The sequence below is a fragment of the Equus quagga genome, chromosome 8 (genome assembly GCF_021613505.1).
Source record: "Equus quagga isolate Etosha38 chromosome 8, UCLA_HA_Equagga_1.0, whole genome shotgun sequence".
Classification (NCBI taxonomy): domain Eukaryota; kingdom Metazoa; phylum Chordata; class Mammalia; order Perissodactyla; family Equidae; genus Equus; species Equus quagga.
Window position 1 is genome coordinate 221,727 of NC_060274.1, and position 23,354 is coordinate 245,080.

The 23,354-nt window shown below is 41.1% G+C and overlaps 2 protein-coding genes across 6 annotated transcripts in view; one reads left to right on the forward strand and one right to left on the reverse strand.

Annotated features, from left to right (window-relative positions):
• Window positions 1–626: 626 nt before the first annotated feature.
• Window positions 627–5,792, forward strand: PDCD2 (programmed cell death 2). The gene is made up of 6 exons (XM_046669453.1): window positions 627–923; window positions 1,446–1,688; window positions 2,044–2,175; window positions 2,726–2,829; window positions 3,971–4,084; window positions 5,288–5,792. Exons 1-6 carry the CDS (start codon window positions 641–643, stop codon window positions 5,444–5,446), a joined length of 1,035 nt encoding a protein of 344 aa, XP_046525409.1. The 5' UTR covers window positions 627–640; the 3' UTR covers window positions 5,447–5,792.
• Window positions 5,793–9,840: 4,048 nt separating this feature from the next.
• Window positions 9,841–23,354, reverse strand: part of TBP (TATA-box binding protein) — a 25,022-nt gene continuing 11,508 nt past the window's right edge. For all 5 annotated transcript variants that reach the window (XM_046669459.1, XM_046669456.1, XM_046669457.1 and 2 more), the window contains 5 exons: window positions 19,820–19,907; window positions 14,520–14,611; window positions 12,502–12,669; window positions 11,225–11,319; window positions 9,841–10,512 (listed from right to left, as the gene is read on the reverse strand). In XM_046669459.1, coding sequence (XP_046525415.1) covers window positions 10,433–10,512; window positions 11,225–11,319; window positions 12,502–12,669; window positions 14,520–14,611; window positions 19,820–19,907 — 523 coding nt within the window. In that variant the 3' untranslated portion in view covers window positions 9,841–10,432. The remainder of the gene's footprint in view (window positions 10,513–11,224; window positions 11,320–12,501; window positions 12,670–14,519; window positions 14,612–19,819; window positions 19,908–23,354) is intronic.

Here is a 23,354-nt window from a genome sequence, read left to right on the forward strand (position 1 = left end):
ACGACCCCGACCTTGAGCCTCTAACTCTGACCATCTAATCCTGACTTTGATCCACTCACCCCTCATCCTCTAAGCTCAATTCTCCAACCCCCAAACCCTAGCCGTGAGCCGCAAACTCCTAATGGGGAGCCCAAATCCCAAACCATAACCCTGCTAACCTCTTCGCCCTAACCCCATCCTAACCGCCCCTCACGTCACCCCTCACCCCAACAACCATGCGGTGGACTGTGCACACTTAGGGACCAAGAGCAGCTCTGCCCCAGCCCTGGCCCCGCCCCCGCAGAGCCCCACCCCCAGGGCGCAGAGTGGCCCGGGGTCGTCGGCGTCAAGGGGAGCGGAAGTGTGGCGGCCACCGGATGGCCCAGACTGTCCCGAAGCCAGAGAGCCGGCGGTTCCCCGCACTTGGCCCTCCCGCGACCCCCGCAGGCTGCGGCCCCACGTGGGTGGGCGCGCCCCGCCCCGCCCCAGTCACGGGGCCGGAAGTCAGGCCGTGGGGGCGGGGCAAAGCCGCTGTTTCCCCCCCTAGTCCCGCCCCGTCGCCCCTGTCGTCCAATCGCCTCCGGCCCGTCGTCCTCCGCGCCTTGCGGCGCTCGACTCCCGCCTTCCGGCCGGGCAAGTAACCGCCCACTTCCGGCGCGCCATGGCGGCCGCCTGCGCGGGCTCTGTGGAGCTGGGCTTCGCCGAGGTGGCGCCGGCGTGGCGGCTGCGCAGCGAACAGTTCCCCAGCAAGGTGGGCGGGCGGCCGGCGTGGCTGAGCGCGTCCGGGCTGCCGGGGCCCGCGGAGCTGTCCTGCGCGCTGTGCGGCCGCCCGCTGGCCTTCCTGCTGCAGCTGTACGCGCCGCTGCCCGGCCGCGCCGACGCCTTCCACCGCGGCCTCTTCCTCTTCTGCTGCCGCGCGCCGCCGTGCTGCGCGGGCCTGCGGGGTGAGCACGCCTGGCAGTAGGCAGCGGGACCGGGCGGCCGGGCGACGCCGACCCCTACTCCGGGCCCGCGCCCCCTCCCCCCTGCCTGTGTCTCCAGGGCACCCCCTCCCCCTGTCTTGCCGCCCCCTTCCCGGTGTCTCCGGGGCGCCCTCCCGCCCGTGCCCCGCGCTCCTCGGCGTCTCCAGGGCGCTCTCCCGCCCGCGAACCGGGCCGGTGTTGGGTTCAGAGAGCTGGTCCGGGAGCCTGTTCACGCCTCCGGCCTCAGCGTTTCCCTCGTGGTCACCGTGGACCAGCTCGAAGAGCCCACTCGGTGTGGGCACCAAGCCGGTTTCTGGACTCTGAAATTCCCTTAATTTTTGTTTTCTTTCTTTACTCCCCTTCCAGAAAATAAGCTCCCTGAAAACAGAAACTTTCCTCTGTTTTTGTCTTTAAGAAATGTCTTTTCAGTCTTGTGTGGAGCGAGGCTCAAAGATTTGAATTATGTTGTGTTTCAAGTATTTACATTTCTCTTTACTGTCTCAGTTTTTAGAAATCAGCTACCCAGGAAAAATGACTTTTACTCGTATGAGCCGCCCGCTGAGGAGCCGCCCGCGGCGACAGGAGACCCCGTGTGCCTGCAGCTCAAGTCCGGGGCTCGTCTCTGCAGGGTGTGCGGCTGTTTAGGCCCCAAAACGTGCTCGCGGTGTCACAGGGCACATTACTGCAGTAAGGAGCATCAGACTCTGGACTGGAGGTCGGGGCATAAGCAGGCTTGTACGCAAGCAGGTCAGTTCTTGTTTTCTTAATTTTCAGCTCAGTTTCATGGTGTCTACCAACCCAAATCTTTTGAGGATAAAAATTAAAATTAGGAAAGGTATAATACTTTCTAAAGTTTTGGTAACTGGTAACGTGAACACCTGTAGGAAAGAGGAGCTGTGAGATCTTGCCCACTCGGTTATGTCCCAGCCTTGACTTAAGATAGGCATTTAATTCATGACCTGCAACCCAAAATGCTAAAGCTGCATATATTAATTTATTGTGGAAAACTTACTGCATGTAGTATACTTTAGAAACAGGAAATTATTAGACCATCTTCACAACTCAAACATTACTAAGGATGTCATGTTTTTCTTTTTTTCAGATAATTTGGACAATACAGTTCCAGACCACAACTTCCTTTTTCCAGAATTTGAAATTGTAATAGAAACAGAAGATGAGATTACGCCTGAAGTTGTAGAAAAAGAGGAAGAATCAGAGATTATAGGGAGCATGGGTAAGGAGTCAGGTTCAGAACTTCATTGATTAAGTGATTAAACATATCACTTGAAGGAATGGGCTTAGTATCAAATGCAGATTCCAGGACATGAGTGTGGACAAGGAACGGGCTGGTCGGTCCCCAGACAGTGTGTGATGACTGGTAGCAGGTGGGGAGAGAGATGTCTGCACCACGGAGAGATCTGAAATAGGAGTGCAGGACGGCGTAAGGGCAGCAGTGATAAGGGCTCACGTGTGTTGGGTGTCATGTCAAGTGCTGGGCACGAGTCCTGAGCTCGATACTTGGGCCTGTTCTTTTAGTTTGAAGCCTTGAAGAGAAGCGCTCACTTGAAGCCTGTGTAGTAAATAACGCTTCATGAGTACTTGCAAATCACATGGTCGTAAAACCTCAACTTTAGTGAAGTCAGATAGGGAAAGCTGTGCAAACGTCTGGCCTTCACCATCTGATTTAACACTAAGTTGGTTGTTTAAAATTGTCTTCCCTGAGCATGCGTGAACTGTCAGATCATGGGGATCAAGCCCTAACAGTTATGTTGATGATTTTTCAGGTGAAGCACCTGAGGAAGAATTGGATTCCATGGCAAAACATGAATCCAGGGAAGATAAAGTTTTCCAGAAGTTTAAAACTAAAGTAGCCCTTGAACCAGAACAGGTAAAACAGAACTCACATAGCTCCTCCTTGTGTTCTTTTCAGGTGGGGCTTCAGGGGTATAATCCCTGAGAAGAAGTAACTCTTTGTACTAAGCTTTATAATAAAGAGTGCTTCACACAGATGGTCCCTGTGGAAAGGCGTTTTTTAGGTGCTGATCCTTTTCATTGAAAGACTAACACTTACTATAGAGAATGCATTTTCTAAAGAAAGCCTCAGTGATAGCAGATGAGTAAGACATTGCCTGTGATACTTGGAGTTTAGGCACCAATAGCAAAAAAAAAGAAAAAGAAAAAAGATATTTTTGCCCTTTTTTCCAACAGGGACCTTTGGCTTGTAAAACCAATATGTCATGTTAACACAAGATACTGGTTTTGTGAAAAGAGTATTGGGCTTTGGTGTTGGGAAGAACCCTGGATTCTTGAGTTACATGATGAGCTTCTGCTGTGAGCACATCTAGAGTGAAAAGAACAGGTGGTTGTGAGGAGCACGGAGACTTAGGCACAGTGTTCAGTAAATGTTTTCCTCCTTCATCTCTGTTCTGCCACCAACATTTTCCCCCTAACTTCCCTCGCCACAAACATGATCGCTAAAGAAAACGCAGCTGAATTCCCATAACCCAGTCACTGGATGAAATAAACATCCAGGGGCTTAGAGGAAGAATACATCCAGGTCCTAAACACAAAGAAGGTGGTTTTTAGCAATGCATATGCTTTTAGCAAAATGTAGGAAACTCACTCACTTGTTATATTAGATCTAACTGTCTAGTATTTATCTCGACACTGTGCTTCACTTGGTATTTGTGCCTTTTGAAAGTTTTAACTGAGCTTCCTTCTGTCTGTGTAAAGGTAAGCACAGACTCTAGGCTGCATTTTGGATTCAGAACCTAGTAATGGGGAAACAGGGTTATTGTTAGTCCTTCACAGAATAGTCATAGGTTTAGATTCTGACCATGTTATCATCTAAGAAATGTATTTTTTATATCCTGAGTCAGGTAAGCTGAAATGTCGGGTCTGAGGGGGAATGGTGTTCCATCCAGTGTAGGCGCATGGACAGAGCTTCTCCAGACGAGTGTAGGTCACATGCTTCCACTGGAAACTCGCAGGTAAGGAGCTGATGTGAACGTGATCCTGACTGCTTTCAGATTCTCAGATATGGCAGAGGGACTGCTCCCATCTGGATCTCTGCTGAAAATATCCCTCAAGAGGAGGATATTCCAGATTGCCCCTGCGGTGCCAAGAGAATATTTGAATTCCAGGTATGACCATAAATAAAACTACTTTAGTATATAATCACCCTTAGATTTTTGTTTTTAAACATTAAGAAACTTTACCAAAGTAATAAATGCATATGGGTCCATCTGGTATCAGGAAGGGTGCCCTATAATGAGAAGCAGTGTCCTGCCCCATCTCAGGGCTTGTTCCCTGGAGGGCACTGTCTTTTACTGCTTTCTCTGGTAGTTACTTCTCTCTGTAAGTAACATGCTTTTCCTGATATATTTCTCAGTTTACTGGTTTTTAGACATTATCTGTTGACTGACTTCTGCAATAATAAGGATTTAAATGTAGTTGTTTATACCATGTAGAACACCCCCCACCTCCCAGTGTGATTATAATAGACCTTTCAGTTCCACTAATTAAGGTTTTTGACTGTACTTTGTGAGAGGAGTGTTTTAGAACCCTTCCTCTGTTCATCTTCGTTTGTAGATTTGTTAACAAAACAAATGGATGTAATCATTAAGGTAAATGTTTTTTCAAAAGAAAAGCGTTAGCGTCAAAATCGATTTGGGTTGCGCGGAAATGCTCCTAAGCTGTGGATTCATAACCTCACAGAGTGGTAGGTAACATTCATTTCTTAGAGTAAAAAAGGAATTGGGAGGACTGTATCCAGCACTGGTTACTTTAGTACCACAGCTCCTGACGCCTGAGAGGAGCCGACAGTGTGTGTGTAAAGCGACTTCCTGTCTGTGCTGGCAGTTCCTATTAGACCACTTGACTTCCACCATCCCTTTCTATACAGATAAATCGGTACATTTCCTTTTTATCCTCATTACTACTGGATAGTGTTTCTTCAGAGTCATAGTAATAGCATCTGCTATTCAGGTTTTATACGACAGAGAATAAAAGTTGATCAAATAGAAGCCTTAGCACTATTTTGTAGCATGTTAATACTTTTAAAAGATTAGGTAACAGGCAGGCCAAATAGACCAGCTGATCTTCTTATACTTGGGAACTTCTCAAATGGAAAGACACACAATGAAGTAGAGAGGAGTTTTGAAGAAACAGTTGCGAAATATTTTTAGGTTTTTAATTATGTAAACTGTATTGGGTCTATAATCCTGTGTGATATGGAGACTGAAAGACCAGGGTCCCTACAGCTGCCCCGGCAGGGAAGGTCTGTAGGGAGCGGACAGTGCTCCTGGCCTTGAAGCAGGGCTCTAACTGTGTCTGCCTCTTCTCAGGTCATGCCACAGCTGCTCAACTACCTAAAGGCCGACAGACTGGGCAGGAGCGTCGACTGGGGGGTCCTGGCTGTCTTCACCTGTGCTGAAAGCTGTAGGCTGGGCACTGGCTATGCAGAAGAGTTTGTTTGGAAGCAAGAGATAACAGATACACCCTAAAGGCAACGTTGTAAAGCCTTAAAAATGCTCATAATCTCTTTGACCTTGCGATTCCATTTCTAGACTTTATCCTAAGGAAATAATTATACCAGAGATAGAGGTACAAAGATGTTGTTTTAGGTGTTGTTTAAAACATCTAAATATTAGTGGAAAAAAATGACCAGTGACAGGGAGTTAAGTAAATTTTGGTGGACCTATACAGCAGAAGGCTATGCAGTCTTAATGATATAAACTTATATGCATACCAAATAAGATACAGATTTAAACTGACACCAAGGTATGATCATATTTTTCTAACTATTTATACATGTGTATGTGCACAGGAATAAATTTGGAAAGATACACACTAGGTGTGAAGGGGTTAACTGAATGGTAGGACTAAGAAAATTGATGTTTTTACTTAAATACACATTTCTACAATAAAAATAGGTTATGTGCCTAATTGAGTCAAACTATCACTCAGCATTTCTCCCCCTGAAATTTGCAAAGTTGAAACAAATATTTGGGTAAACCCCAAGAGACTTGTCTGATTATCAGGTCATTATCACAGGCTCCAGCATACACAGAAGCCAAGAACATGAGAAACATTCTGAACCCACTAGGCTGGTGAGTACGATGAATGGGATACCCAATAATTCTGAAGCAGCAGCAGCAGCAGCACAGTTGGCTGGATGAAGAAAAACAGTAGATCTGTGATCAGAAAACCTGACCCTGAAGAGCAGCTCTGCTTCAAAACTGATCTGGGTGAGCCGGTGGTGCTGCTTATAGAGGAGAGACTGAAAGGCAACTGATGGTCTTCCCTTTGCGTCTCATACTGCTACACATGGGGGACTGCTATACACGAGGGACATAACCTGAGTAAAGATGCAGGAATCAGCATTGAGTTCCCCTAGGTCAGCCCCAGGACCATCTGGCCCAGGAGGCAGCAGCCTGAGGGCGGGCCCTGAGGCCGGCTTTCAAGCGTGGGATATTCTGTTTCTGAAGCATCTGTTTATGCAAGTGGTTCCTAAATCTGTGCTGTTAACCATGCTGAGGTTCCTTCCAGCCTGGAGCGTTTGTTTAACAGTCATCTTGTGATACTTTGCAATTCTCAACACCAGCGCTGCCTGCCCAGCACTAAGGTAAATCTGAAGAGACACTGCTGTTGATCAGTGCTTGAAAGACAACAGCTAATTCTGGTAACTTTCTCATGATTATGTCTTCAGTCTACATGGGCTCACATCCTCCCATTCACATCCCTGCTAACCCTGGAATACACTGCCAGCAAGCACATCTTTTTTGAAGGTAACATCATTTGCTAATGTCACTGACTACATGGCCATTTTACTATACTTTTATATCGGAAAGTCCTAGCCTATTAGTCCACGTCTTGTGTGTATGTATATGTAGTTCATAAAAATGTACACATAAGATAGTTAGACAGCACCATATGATAAACTGCAGTATGGAATTCCCATCGGGAGATCTGTCACTAGGCTACTTTTCAAGAGGGAGAGAGGAGTTAGTTTTGAGGCTGGGGGCACAAAACTAGTGAGATTCCCCTGTAACTGTGATAGAGCCCGGGACTACTGGAGGACACAATAGAAGTTATCAACCAGTGGCAAGAGTCACACACTTGGTAGGAAGCTCTGGCTTCTGCAAAAGTCAACAGTGGGACCTTTATATCCCAAATCGTAACTCTTGTAGTCAGGATACGTTAGAGTCAGTTTTCCAAAGTAGAACAGCATCCTGACTGCTAAGGACTTTTTAAGCAAATTCATAGGGTGTGTCTATTTGGTGCCATCACCAGATGATGTGGACATTCTCGCAGGCATGTTGGTAGTAACCAGCCACACTGTCCTTTAGGTAGGTGTGTTCTCCAAGCTCTGGAGATGATGGCAAGAGTTCACAGGGCCTTTCCACTTGGAGACAGACTGGTCCAGATCACCAGAGAGAAAATGCCAGAGCACCAACTAAAGTAGAAACTATATTGAAAATAATACCAAAAAACCCCACAAAATAATTAAATACATCAAGCAACTCAGCTGCCTGTTGAAATGGCAAGACAATCTTAAAAACACCATAAAATGATTGACATATCCCCCAGGAACTGCTCCTGCAGAGGACTTCAGTCACCACTGCCGATCATGCATTCCACTGACCCCCAAAACCTCCGCTGGGCCCAGACGCTGCCTGCCCAGACAGCTGTCCTACTGTGGAGAGCAACACATTCACCGGTCCTTGTGTTTCAGATGTCAAGTGCTCGTCTCATCGTCCTTTGACAATTCAGAGATCACAACAAAAAAATGTTTAAATGCTTTAGACTATCGTAAGACTGCTGCATGTATAATGTGAAATCAAGTAAATGACTAATTATGGGATATTCTAACCCATCATCCCACGTGTCTTTAAAAAATTAAGGATTCTCTGTGTAAAAGACAATATAGAATATAGAATATAGAATTGGTCAAATAAAATTGCTGTAGTCCTGAATATGAACTGGATATGTCAGTGTGAACTCAGGAAGTGTTTTATCTTGAAAACTTTTAAAGAGAAAGAAGCATTTATCCTGCTATATGAAGTGTATCACTATATAAAGGTATTCCAAAAAAGAAATTAAATGATTAGAATTTCATCATTTGGTACCCACTAACAAATTAACGGACCAACGAAAGACAATCAGACATCTGATTCCTAACGAAGAGAACACGTCACCTACCGTCTTACAAAGGGACTAAGCCCCTGGATGCCACTACCCATTTGCAGGAAACAGAGAACAGAGGAACACACTGAACTACACCACGAATCTGCAAATAGCAAAACAGGCTATAAGTAATAACCAGCCAATTGGCCTGTAAATTTTAAGGAAAAGAGATGGAGGAGGAACTTAAGGAATAAAACAGACATAAAAACATCAATTTTTTTAAATGGAAGACTGTGTCATTACAGTGATTAGGTAATCACTGTAAAAGTCAGGCTAGTGGTTATTTTGGGGGGAGTTGAGGTTGTGGCAGGACTGCAGCATAGAGGGGCTTCTGGGGCAGGTGGCAAGGTTTTGGGAGGTGGTTGCAGGGATGTCTGTCTGAGTAACAGTATGGTAAACATTTGTTAGGTTTTCTGTGTGTGCTGTATTTTACAACTATAATCACAAGAATTCAGTGAAGTAACTGGGAATAAGATAAATATATCAACAATAATTAATTTTAAAGTATGAAAAATTCCATTAATAACAGAAACCATAAAATATTAACTTTCAGGAAATGTAAAAGTCCTGTGTGAAAAAAATTATCAAACTTTACTGAAGAAAGGAGAAGACCTATGTGTGCAGAGACACTTCTTTCTTGGATAGGAGATGATATTGGAATGATGTCTTTCCAGTTAATCACAAGTACTGGCATCACCAATGACTGGGAAACGCGAGACAAGGGCACTCATCTCTGGACTGCAGCATGGCACGGAGCTGTCCAAACTCAGAGTGTAGAATGCTCCCGTATAGTGACTCCTTGGAATGTTTACTACAGAAATACCTGTACTTTTCCACACATCCACACAGAAGCGCGTTCCCTGCAGCTCTGTGTGTAACAGTGCAACACTGCAGATAACGTAAATGCCCACAATTAAAGAAATGGGTAAAGACATGAAAGTATGTAAGAGGTGGTGTCATATATCTGCGACACCACTGGCTTCCATGTCATGCAAATATGTTTATGGTATATACTGACTGAAAAAGAAGGGAAGTTATAAAACTGAACATATGCTTTAGTCTTTTTTTCCAAATATGGGCTCAAAAGTGGCCCCAAAGGAAAGACCCTGCACAGAGAGGGCTTGGGAGATACCCATTCATCTGCTAGCTAACCTGGAGAAACAGGCAGAAGGGAGAGGAAGAAAGAACTTTCCTTTCTGATTATACACCTCTGAGCTGTTTGAAAATATAGTTTTACAATTCAAAAGAAAAACACACTCAAACAGTGAAACCCAACAAGGTACAAATGCCCCCTGATGTTCACGAGAGAAACAAACACACCCCTCACCAGCGTCTGGACACAGCCCAGCTTTAACACGAGGCCTCTGGCTTAGAGCCTGCTGCTGCCGCTCACTAGCTATGCAACCTTGGGCAGATACCCCCTCACCTAAAAGAGAGGAGCAAGACCTACCTGCAGCTTCTGTGACAAGGACAGGCAACACACCTGGGAGACAGGAGGTGCTCAGTAGGTGAGACATAATAAACATGTTTTGTGAGCAACCTTAAATTTTCAGGCAGTTCATCCGTTTTCGTTGCAACATACAATGAAATGTTGATTGCAACAAACAACAAGCAAGCACACTGAAATGATTTCAGTCATTATATCTAAAATACAACTTTTTAACATGTATGATCACATGAATCTTACAAGGTATTATTTATAACATCAATCTAACACTTTTATAAACAGCATTTATTGTACAGAGTACTCTGAAGAAACAATTATGTACAGCCATCGTTTTCATTAATACGTCTATTCTGTCCTGCAATACTGAAAAGGCGGAATGTGTCTGGCACAAAAATAACCCCCAGGAATTACAAATTAGAAAACAACACTTTTAAAAAAGATCTTTTCTTTTCTGGTAGAAATATAAAAACTGTGGTTTATGGGGAAGAAACAAGCCAAAATAAAAAGTCCAATCAATTCTAGAGGTGGCTTTAACACTTAAAGTTTTGTCCCTTAAACCAACTGTCAACAGCAGTAAGTGTTTAAAAATCTAAATATAAATTAACGGGCAGCGCTGCCCAAATAGCAGCACAGTGTGAGCAACTTACAGTAACGCTGCGGTGTCCTCTGTGCAGAAACGACACCCTGCGCAGCATCCCCGCGGGACACGAGCAGGAGAGCTCCCCCTGGTACAGCAACCCACTAGAACGTCCAGCTTCTCACCAAATCGTCCACAACACCACCACTTAAATGTACCAAAACTGATTTGTTTTAAAAAAAACAAGTGGGTAGGGGAGGCAGGAGAACACGAGGGCCATTACGTGGTCTTCCTGAAACCTTTTAGGATGGGGTAGATGTTTTCAAATGCTTCATAAATCTCTGCTCTGACTTTAGCACCTACGAAGACAAGGTGGAGTAGAGATGAGTCTGAAATAGCATTTCTTAATCTATTAAGAAGGTGAAATCATTACTTTAAAACGAAACTACAAGCACAATTCTCTCCATACCCAGTTAGACTAATGGACGCAGGCATTAAAACATGCATGACGGATCCCTTGTCACAATCCTATTTTTGTTTTTAAAGTATTTTCTTAAAACGGCCTACAAAAGCAACGCCCCAGGTGAATCCGGCCTCCCTCTCTGCAGTTTGCCCGTGTGACCAGCCTGGGTCCCTGCACCAGGTCATGAACCCAGCAGGGCAGCAGTGGAAATGGCTGAATCTTATTCTCCCAGTTGTTGCCTTTGACCAAGCTCTTCTGAACCTTCCTCTGTTTTCTAGAAACAATACTACTGATGAATCCCACAGCTTTAGAGGACAATTTCTAACTTAAAACGCCACCTCTTATCCAATGTAATGCTCACTGTTCCCCCTCTCCCCACCAAAGGTCATGCTTCGGCTAAAGGATCAGCAGGACTGTGGTCTGATTCCCCTCCTCTTACGCCCTCTAGTGGGTATGTTTCTCATCAGTGTCAGGGTCGGGGGAAGAGAAAAAAGGGGCACAGGCCTCTTTACAAGTCCCAGCACTGCGAAATTACTTTTCAGCGCTGAGAAAATGCCGTTCTTGAAACCCCTTCAAACCTTCAGATACTACCTGCCATTACAACATACCTGTTAATACAACTTTTCCAGAAACAAATATAAGGAGAACAATTCTGGGTTTGATCATCCTGTAGATTAAACCAGGAAATAACTCTGGCTCATAACTAGAAGGAAAACAGCAAAAACAATTTAGAAATTAAAAGCTGTCCATGCTTTTAGATAAAATGAGGACATGTACAAGGGAAAATACTGAGTAAACAGCAAAATAATCAGGAGGGAAAGCCCAGTTCTTCAAGGAGCATCAAAGGAGAAAGGACGTGAGGCCAAGTGAGGCCAACTCTGTCTCTAATCAATCTGGATTTTCTAAGAACAAGAATTTCAGGTTTTGTAGTCTCTGACCCTTATCAAGCTTCATTCTGGACCATTTTAGGTATATGGACTTGTAAGAGCCCAATAATCATTTATGTCTAAGATCTGATAGTTTTGCCTTTTAACCATTCCCCTCTCATCCCACTAAATGGAAATATGCTCTAGCTGTTAACTTTGGTCAGGCAATCTAACCACAGTGGTAGAGAAGACGCTGTCTGGAGAAGGAGTCTTCCCCTGACCACATGCACTACTGTGATGTCTTATTCTAACCCTAGTGATCTCATTTTGTTAGTTGAGAGAGGCTGAAAACAGTTAGGATGAGTGTCTGTTTAACCTGGTGGGAAATTCAGGACAGGCTTCTCTGAGGAAGAGACGCTTGGGTGGATATCTGAGATGCAAGTGGGAGCTTCCTGGGTGAAAGGTGAGACCAGAGTGTGCCAGGTCTAAACGCGGGATGCACAAAGGCCCTGTGCAAGAGGGGCAAGTCTGGGCGGTGCTGTGAGCAGAGAGGCTGCCGAGGTGGGCACGTCCTCACCAGGGAGTCGCAGGGAAACCAATGGAAAGAATATTCCTATCACTCAACTTCACACTTTGCTGGCACATCTGATAGAATGCTGACTAGAAGAAAAGATTCAAACAACTGGGGAAAAAATTGATACAAGAGGTGGTGAATTTAATGCATGCATTTATAATACATTGATTGAGCAATAAAATGATGAAACATACAGAATGGGAATCAATTCATCCCAGTAAAAAGGAGTTTTGGATGTCACTAAGTGAAATGGGAAGCAGGAGGCTGGCGACAGTAAGAGATATTACAAAGACATCAGGAAGAAATTTCAATAATAAATACATCTGTGACCACATCATTTGTTCCTACATACTGATTATTTTGCATATGTTTTATCATGAACAGTGTTTAAATAGATTATAAATGAACTGTTGCCAAAAGCAACAACAATACATTTCAGACTCACCTACTAAACTGCTGGTGGGTGAGCACGAGGCCTTCCAGCCTTATAGGGAACTTCACATCGCAGCTCCCCACCATGTTCTGGATCTTAAAGTCCAAGAACTTGGCTGGAAAACCCAACTTCTGTACAACTCTGGCATATTTTCTTGCTGCTAGTCTGGACTGTTCTTCACTAGGGAAAGGGAAAAGTGAGGTGTTTATACTCCAAGCCAGCTAAAATAATTATTTAGATGAGTAACTTATAAAAAGTCCAAAATAGGAAAGTTGTTTCAAAAGAAAAGTGTAAACTGGTCACCCCCCCTTCCGATAAGAGAAAAGATCAAGAGACATTAACTTCATTATAAAGTACTCCTGTGTCCTGGACAGGAAACTGTAGGCCTATATAAATGATTACCTTTTCGATTCACCAAATTACTGACAGCCGTGGATTTTACAAGTATGAAATAAAATATCGTCATCACCATTACCTTGATTATTGTATTTTAGTCCACATATTCCTACTGAGATGAAAACTAACAAGCTTCGTTTTGATAGGAAAATACTGATGAGATTTATACCTAAAGAATGTATACACTAATCCTGTCCTCTTTTATGTCAAGTCTCTATACATTTCTTTAACATTTGTTGCATAAACTATGACTTAATGTAGAGCTCAGGGAAAAACAGCAGAATGAAAGTAACACTACGATCACACAAAGACTCAAGAACAGGGGTCAGGAACAACAGAAATTAAGCATACAAACATGCAGTGCTTTTTCTTCTTTGAGGAAAATAAATGTATTTATAGTTTCTTACCTTGATACAATAATCACCCAGCTAGATAGAACACTATTCGGTCTGAGCAAACGCTGTGGACGAAGAGGGCTAACCACTGCAGGAAAGGCCATCTGGGACAGAAGCAAACACCTAGCACCCCTGAGATAAACTCATGTTTCTGATGTTCCATCCAGGCGAAAACAGGCAAATAAGAGGACTCCTAAACGAATCATTACGTGGAAGCCAGGGACAGACTCATGTCTTGCTTTCGGAAAAAACTCTGAGAGACCAGAGTCAGAAACATGCACAACAGTGGCCCTCCATTACAAGACAACTCTCCAAGTTCAGAAGCAGCAAAGGCATCCACAGCCCTCTAAGTAATGACCCCCCACCTGCATTTTATTATCCTTCTTTCAAAAGTTTAATTTGCTTCATTTCTAAAAGCTCTACAAAGCTAACGTTCCTAATCTTCCCTCCAGCTTTTGCCTTCTACCAAGTACGTGGCTCTGTTAGACAAGGTTTAGAATACAGTCTTGAGTTGCTTAATGACGGAGCGACATTCTGAGACACGCTTCGCTGGGCAATTTTGTCGCTGGGCAAACATCACAGAGTGCACTTACACAAACCTAGACGGTACAGCCCACTACACACCTAGGCTGCGTGGTACTAACCTTATGGGGCCACTGTCATCTGTGCCGTCTGTCCTGGACCAAAACGTCATTCTGCGGCACATGACTGTAGTCAAGGCCCCAAAGCACTAATCTTCACAGACAGGATCACCCCAAACAGAAGAGAACAAGGGCAACAGCACTTTCTGAGAGGGGGGCATTCCCTCAGCCCTATATAACTCAAGCCCTCGCAATTAGGACTATTTACGACCAGGGGCAGCAGGCATCTATAACCAACACACATGGTGCGCTCACACACTCAGCTGTGAAATTCTGTGATTCCTGACTGGTGAATCTGTGCTATATATGAAATTCTTTACATAAAAGGATCCTTATTAATAGTTTTGATGTTAATTTATCAAATATACAGAAAATGCAACCAACTTGTATGGTAATGAGCACTGTAACGTGCATGTGGAACTCAAGCCTGGTTTTAAGAAAATGAAATTAATGCTGTCTAAAGTGATTAGAATCAACCATTTTAATAAGAAAGCAACATTCACATTTATTAAAGTATTAGCCTGATACCTAGGAACCATGGGATACAACCATTTCCTTCAGAACCTATAGACCAGGAGAATGACCTGCTTACACCTACCTCTTGGCTCCCGTGCACACCATTTTCCCAGAGCTGAATATCAGTGCAGTGGTTCGGGGCTCTCTTATCCTCATGATTACAGCAGCAAAACGCTGAAACAGTCAGAGACAAGCGTTAACGAGGTCATGTCAGACGGCTGGTTTCTGTGGGGAGAGCTAGGCAATGACAGAGAACATCACAACTGAAAACAAGGAGCTTGGACACGCACACGTTCCTACACAGAGTTCCCTCACATCACCAGGTGCTATACATGCTTTTGCGTAGAGAGCAGAACAGATAAACCGTGACTACTAAGGAGGTTAGACCAAGACCCGTGTCCATCCACACACATTCCAACAAGAGAAGATAAGTAATATCTGCAAAATTTTTTCAACTAAGTACATCATCAATAAATACCAATGCCTCTGTTTCTGCCTTATATTTGCTGATGATCATGATTAGCTTCTATAACTATAAATGTTTTATTAATGATTTTTTAGACAAACTGATAAACCTTTTCTACCTCCAGAGGGAAATAACAAATCAGATTATAAGCATTATCAATATGTACTGAAGCAACCTCCTGTTTGCAGTTCGCTTTTAGACACAGTATTAATGCATTAGCACTTACATAATGCAAAGTAAGACAAGATCAAAGTTTTTGTTTTTAATTTCTACTTTTTATGTTTTAACATGTTTTTCTTGTAACTCATGGGGAAAATATTTCAACCATGGGTTGAATTAATGGCCTCAGTTACTAGGTTACATGATAAAAAGCAAAGAATTACTTTCAGATAACTAGAAAATTTTACTATCTTGTATTTAATTACATAAGAAAAAATTCATATAATATTTCTAGTCGAGATGACCCTTGACAATTAGATTGCTTTAAAAATTTTAGTTTAAAAACTGCTCTGTCTTCCCTGATTTTACTACCATGTAAAAATACTAGCCCTATATTCCAGTTTACACAAGTCCCAGGAAAATCCTAATTATTTTGCATTTCCTGAATTCCCTCCACTGCTTTTATTGGTCAGATAACTAACATCACTTCATTAGAGACTAGAAAATTATAAAATTATGTATTCAACTAAATAAAATTATGCTAGATAGAGATGAATTCTTACAATGCTACACATCATACGAACTCGCCGTGGTGGTTAAATGGTGACTTTTAGACCTTAACTACCTTAGGATCTTAGACGAATACTTAAAAACTTTTTTTATATTTAGATAATTTCTTAAGATAAAGATGAAAACACTGGTCACAAAACGGTTTTTCTTTACCCTTTACTCTCATTTTTATGTTACATAACGACCATTCAATTAACTGGGGAAGGGGTGATATTAATGTAATGTCCATTCTTGCCACTTCAACAATCATCAAATGTATACATAATGTGCACTGATGGACAGTCAGACATTTCTTGGTTATCTGCCTCCTACTCTTCCTTGTGTCTGGAGAAACAACACTGGATTGCTTTGGCTAAGGTAATAATATAAATGGCTGAGTCTATACCAGGTACGATAGTTAATGAGAAATATATATTTTATTTCCTTATTAAGGAAATTGTTACAGTTTATTAACATCATAAGTTTAACGTGATATATGCATTATCTTAATATGACATTGTATTTTAAAGTCAAAGGTAAAATGCTTTAAATGATTTAAAAAATTCAATAGTTCTAACAAATCATCTTTCTTTCTTAAATTCTCACTCTAAATTCAAAATAATAGAACTGTTCTTATATCTAGGTATCTTTGTGGTTTACTAAATGGACATTGGTTAACTATAAAGATTTATTCTCTCACTGTATAAAGGGGTTCTAAAATGATTAGGTATATTTGATGTTCTCCATATTTAAATTAATTAGCTCAACCAGGCTGACCAAAAAGTGTCAAAAGCTAAATGAGCCATCTTCTTTCTTGGCCAGTTATTACAGCAACTCTGACTTCGGATCTTTCTCGCTTGTACACAAAGACAGAGTTATGTTTTAGAGATCTGGAAACTCACCCTAAGACCATTACTTAAGATTTTTCTCAACCCACAGCTAACATTTATTTATCCAACCTCCCTATCTGCTGTAGCTGGCAAACACACCCCTACACTTCTATAAAATTATTGTCTGCTTCCTACCTAATTGTTAACTACTACTCCAGTCTAAACTCATCTACATTACTTCCCTTCCCTTAACAGAAAGTAAACAAAAATCTCTGGACGATCAAAATAAATCTAAACCTGCCTCATTTTGACTGATGTTTCATCCTGATGATAAATGCTAATGAGTCATTCAATAATGACTCATATTTAAAATAATCAAGCTATACTTTATATTGATACAGTAACTTCTAAATATTGTTATGAAATATTGTTACCATTAGCTCATTCTACTAAGATAGTTATCTTACTAGAGGTTCATGAGTAAATATTAATAGTCGATAAGCTTTTGGGTTTGTGTCATTATGAAAATAAGAGTCTTCTATCTTCTTTGGTTATTGCCAATTAAACCATTAAAAATACACTCATGACTTCTTAGAGAAAATCAGACTCCTGAAGGAAATATCAGTTGTAAGATTACAGCTCATTCTAAGGAAAGTGCCTTCTCTAGCTTATGCAAACAGCAGCTCTTACCAGGTTTGGCCACCACCGATACCAAAGGGATAATCTTTCTTTTTTCAGGTTGAGGGGGAGGCAGAAACTTACTCATTATCTTTTCTCTTTGTTTTATTTAAATATCTCAAAATGGCTTGGTGTCACTCAAAATTATCAAATTTTTATACTTATGCATGTGCACACACGTGTGTGCACAGACACACAACAAAAATGACAGAGAAAAATATGTACATTGATTCAGACTTCACAAAAATATTGGTGGGGAAATTTTACTTGAGAAGCTCAAGAGGGTGCTGAGAAATGTCGTATCTTGAGTTATCACAGGCCAGGAAAGACGGAAATGGAGGGCAAGGCTCTGGGCTCCCACTTCAGATTTCATTCAATGCCCAAATCAAAAAGCTCAGATTTGCTTAATAATGGTATGTAAATAGTTTTTCTGTTGATTGAAGCTCTCCTCTGTTAAAAGGCCAAGGCTAAAATAGTCCAAGTTTCCAACAACAGTTTTATTTTCCTTGACCTAAAGTCTTAGCGCTAAGAACAAGGTGATCCAAACCTCAAAATCCCCACAAATTCTCAACCTGGGAAACTGCTCCTGGAAGGCCTATGAGAACTGGCCTGGCTCCCCTAAGTCTCAACCTGGTCACACCCTGACCCTGCCAAACAATGTCCTGTCCAGTCGGCTGCTCCACGGGGTGAGCTACTCTCCACAGAAGACATCACTGCACCTATCTCTACTCGATACACAGGAGCAGACACATGCCCGAGGAGGCATCCGTGCAAGTCGGCCTTCTAACAAACAGCCTACAAGGAAGTGTTTCAGGCTCTCCCAACTAAAACACTGTTTTCAGGCATCAGAATACATTCCCCAGTTTGCATGTGCTCAGAATCCAACTGGACATGGGTTCTCCCGGAAGATCGACCTGAAATCTACTAAACGGCCTCCTGAAAGACATGACTCCTGAAAACACAGATTCCTCCTTAGACCTCTGAATCAAGACCCAGGATAAGACAACAGACTTTCATTTTATTATTTACAGCCTCTTCCTTCTCACTTCTTCCCCTTGGTATTAACCCTTTTTTTGCATGTTTGTTCCACCATTACATTTGTTATCCAGCTCTTCCAAGCATTCAAAACCAAAACCTCAGGTAAAACATCTTATTAAGATCCCAACATAGTCACTTAGCAAAAGGGGTACAAGAATGTGATTTCACTGTTTCTAAGAGATTTCTACCCTGGCTAGGAGTTCCTAAACTAAAACCTGGATTGTGGTTCAAAAAACAAGTGAAACAGCTCACTCAACATAGTATAATAAATTCACTGGCTAAAACAGAGCCAGATAATAATAATATTGTCCTCAGCTATTTATTGGCCAGCCAAGTAGTACCTGTACGACCGTTAATACATCTTTTAACACCCAGATAAATATTCCACGGGGGTGAGGAGCAGAACAATCAATTAATTAATTGAGAAAAAAGACTTGGTTCCTAAAATTGATCAAACTGATTCTTGGGAGTTAATTCTTCCAGTTAGGATTAAGCAAACTAAAAAACTGGATATGAAGTGAGTTCCACATATTTTTTGATATTTATGATTATTCTTATTCTTTTCCTCTCCTCCACCAGTCAGGTGCTTAAATGCTGCTACATACATGGTCATTGTTTCACGATGACATTCAACTAATGATACGATATGAAAGAAAAACTGAAGCTCTCATGGGTGACCTGGACAGGGAGTCTAACCAAGGGAGGCACAGAAGGACATCAGTAAAGACATGGCACTAAGCTAGGAAAACTTGGAGGTGCTGACACACGTTACAGACAGCCTGTCACACAGAATTCATAGTTTTTCCTTCTACCCTCTCTTTTCTTTTTCTGATATAAAATCTTATTTTTCCCTTGTTACAAGAAATCAATTTAATGCTGGTTTCCCTTGCATAAAAATAAAGAGCATGCCAATAATTAATTATCCATCTTGGAGTTACTCTTTGACAGATGCCCCCACTTCGGGGGAGCTATCTTCCGCAGGACCTTGCCTCAGAGCTCTTCAACCTGACCGTCTTCTAGATTCAGATGCCTGGTTTCTGTCTGGCCCTCTAAGAATGTCCACTCATTTTTGAATGCAAATGTTTACTATTTTTAAAAAATTAGCTTTTCTCCTATGCAAGGATAAAAGACTTAACATACACTCAGATTGCTCTTAAGATCAGAAAACTTGTAGGTATTTTTCCCTCTAATCTTTTTATTATAAAAACTTTTAAAGTTATACAAAGGTAGAAAGATATATTATAATAAACTTCCTTGTACTTATTATCCAAATTTAACAATTGTTAACTTTTGGCCAATCTTCTTTCATCCATGTGCCCCTTTCCCAATTCTCCAACTGGATTATTTTCAAGTAAGTTCCAGATAGCATGTCGTTCTACCTAGTTTTCAAAGTGTAAGTGCAGTCAGACTATACATGTTGTTCTCTAACTTCATATGATCGCCACCACAATGGGTTATAAACTTAGTTTATCTTGCAGACTGCTGAATTCCTAGGGTCTCTTACATGGTAGCTATTCAATAAAAATGATACACATTTTGCTTTAAATTCTCGTTTTGTTGGTGTCAACAAACTTAAGCATGATACAAACTTTTTGATCTAGGAACCTTTAGAAGTAAATTCCTGTATTATTATAGTTTGAAATACATTAAAATTGTTCTGACCTTGGGATTATATTCAGCATTTCGGGCACGAAGTGCAATGGTCTTTAGGTCAAGTTTACAACCAAGATTCACTGTGGATACAATATTTCTGCAAGAAATTTGAAAAGAAAACATGGTTATTTAATTTTTACAGGATGAGGTATCAGATGGATATTTAAAAATCTGATTCTTTCACTTAAACTAACTGAATTTCATTAAATTTACACTAATTTATATTAATTTTTATATTAAAATTTAAAAGTTGCTGACATTGTTTGACAAGTACACCACACCATGGTGAGCATTTTCCAAAGATTATCACTCCACATTTACGATGCACTATGAAGTCCTAACTATTAACATTCCCATTTTCAGAGGAAGCAGCTGAGGCTTCAATGGGGGAGCACCTGCTCTGGACACACATGGCTCCTAAATGGTGGAGTCAGGGCTGGGCCGTTTGTCTCCAGTGCCCTGTCCAAGCCTTCCGCCTGTACTGACTCAACTCATCCCTGAGCTCTGAAACACCAGCATCACCACCACTAATCCCAAAAAACACTATTTATAAAGAAATATGCAGGCATGTCTTTCTTAGTCCTTTCAAAATTAAGTATCTTTTGCAGGAACAAGAATTCAGTATCTTTGACACAGGAAAAAAACTATTTTTTCTTCTGATTAGCCCTCAGTAAATCAAGAGAAACAGACATCACCATTTATTATCTGGGTCCCATGGACCTTTATTTTTCAATATTCTTATATAATTTTAAGAGTCACTTACAAAAGAATAACTACATAATGGAGAAGCAAGTTTATTAGAAATTTTAACAAATATTTAAATACAGCAAATCCAGAACTATTCTATATTTTCCTGGTTTTAAAAGTATGGACTCAAAATGGGCAATGCCCTTTGAATGAAACTAATTGCCCACCAACCATCAGGCATGGACCTGGAACATCACTGTCCTCTGAATACCGATTCCAGATTGCAAACCATCTCGAATCAGTGCTGGCTCATTGCTGTTTCTGGTTTGTTGTCTTGTACTGTCAAAATACAATACTTTTGATAGCTTACCATTTGGTTGAAAAGAGGATGTTGTCTTCTTTAATGCACAACTGTAAGGCCAATTAGGATGACCAACTCAATGAATGTTTCCACTTCTTCATCACCTGTTTCCTTCCAATTTTATATACACACTTGCCTTCAGCATTTAACCACTTATGAACGGAACCAAGTAAATTTTGGTGCATCTATCACAAATTCAGTCATATAATTGTTAAATGTATTTTTTTTCTCTTTATATGAAAATTGTGTTAAAATACACATAACATAAAATTGACTCTCAACTATTTTTAAGTGTACGGTTCAGTGGTATTCAATACATTCACATTGTGTGTAGCCACCACCACCATCCGTCCCTATAACTCTTTTCATCTTGTAAAACTGAAACTCTGTCCCCATTAAAGAACTCCCCATCCTTCCCTTTTCCCAGGCCCTGGCAACCACCATTTTACCTTCTATCTCTATGCTTTTGACTATTCTAAGTACCTCATTTAAGTGGATCCAATAGTATTTGTCTTTTTGTGACTGGCTTATTTCACTTAACATAATGCCCTCAAGGTTCCCCATGTTGTAGTATACTGCAGAACTCCTTTCCTTTTTACAGCTAAAGAATATTCCACTGTATGAATATACCATGTTTTGCTTATCCATTCATCTGTCCACGACATCTGGGTCACTTCCCTATTTTAGCTATTGTGACTAATATGGCTATGAACATGGTTGTACAAACATCTCTTTAAGACCCTGCTTTCACTTCTTTTGGGTATATACCCAGAAGTGGTCTTGTTGGGTCATATGGTAATTCTACTTCAATTTTTTGAGGAACCTCCATATTGTTTTCCACAGTGGCCGTACCATTTTACATTCCCACCAACAGTGCACAAGGATTCCAACTTCTCTACCTCCTTGCCACTTGTACTGTTTTTTTTTTTTTAATTTTAGTCATCCTAATAAGTGTGAGGTGGTATCTCACTGTAGTTTTGATTTGCATTTCCCTAATGATTACTGATGTTGAACATTTTTTCATGTCCTTATTGACCATTCGTGTATCTTCTCTGGAGAAATGTCTATTCAACTCCTTTGCCCTTTTTGTGAATCAGGCAGTTTAGTTTTTGCTGTTAAGGTTTAGGAGTTCTCTATATATTCTGGATATTAATCCCTTATATGATACATGATTTGCAAATATTTTCTCCCATTCTGTGGGTTGCTTTTTTACTCTGTGGATAGAGTCTTTTGATGTACAATTTTTTTAAATTTTCATGAAGTCTAATTTGTCTATTTTTTCTTTTGTTACCTGTGCCTTTGGTGTCATATCTTGGAAATCATTGCCAAATCCAATGTCATGGAGCTTTTGTCTTGTTTTCTTCTCAAAGTTTAATTTGTTTTAGGTCTTACATTTAGGTCCTTGATCTACTTTGAGTTAATTTTTGTATATGGCGTTAGATGAGAGTCCAACTTCATCCTTTAATGTGGACATCCAGTTTTCCCAGCACCATTTGTTGAAAGACTGTCCTTTCTCCATTGGATAGTCTTGGCACCCTTCCCCTTCCTGATTCGTTCATTGAGGCCAGCATTATGCTGACGCCAAACCCAGGCCAAGATACTACAAGAAAAGAAAACTACAGACCAATGTCCCTGTGATCATTGATGCAAAAATGCTCAACAAACTTCTAGGAAACAGAATTCGGCAGCATATTAAAAGGATTATATACCATGAGCAAATGGGATTCATTCCTAGAATACACGGATGGTTAAACATGAAAATTGATCAATGAAAAGCACTGGAACAACAAAGTGAAGAACGAAAAAAACACCTGATCCATCATGATGCAGAAAAAGCATTTGACAAAATTCACTGCCCTTTCATGATAAAAACACTCAACAAAATAGGGACAGATGGAAATTATCTTAACATAATAAAAGTCATATGTGAAAAACCCACAGCAAACATAATACTCAATGTTGAAAGATTTAAGGCGTTTCCTCTAAGATTTTTTTTTCCTTTCTTTCTTTCTTTTTTTAATTGAGGTAACATTGGTTTATAACATTATGTACATTTCTGGTGTACATCATTATATTTCAACTTCTGTATAGACTACATCATGTTCACCACCAAAATCTAGTTGCCATCTGTAATCTAAGTATTTTCTAATTGCCCTTGTAATCTCTTCTTTGATCTGTGGCTATTTAAAAGTGTGCTGTTTAATTTCTAAAATTTTGTAAATTTTCCGGTTTTCTTTGTGTTATTAATTTCTAACTTCACCTCATTTTGGTCAGATCCTTTGTATAGCTATCTTTTAAAATTTACTGAGACTTAATTTGTGGCCTAACACATGGTATATCCTAGAAAATTTCCCATGTGTACTTGAAAACAGTGTGCATGCTGCTGTTGGGTGGCCTGTTCTGTACACGTCTGTTAGATCCAGTTGGTTTATTGTGTTAAGTCTTCTGTCTCCTTAGTTATCATCTGTCTGATTGTTCTATCCAGTATTGAGAGTG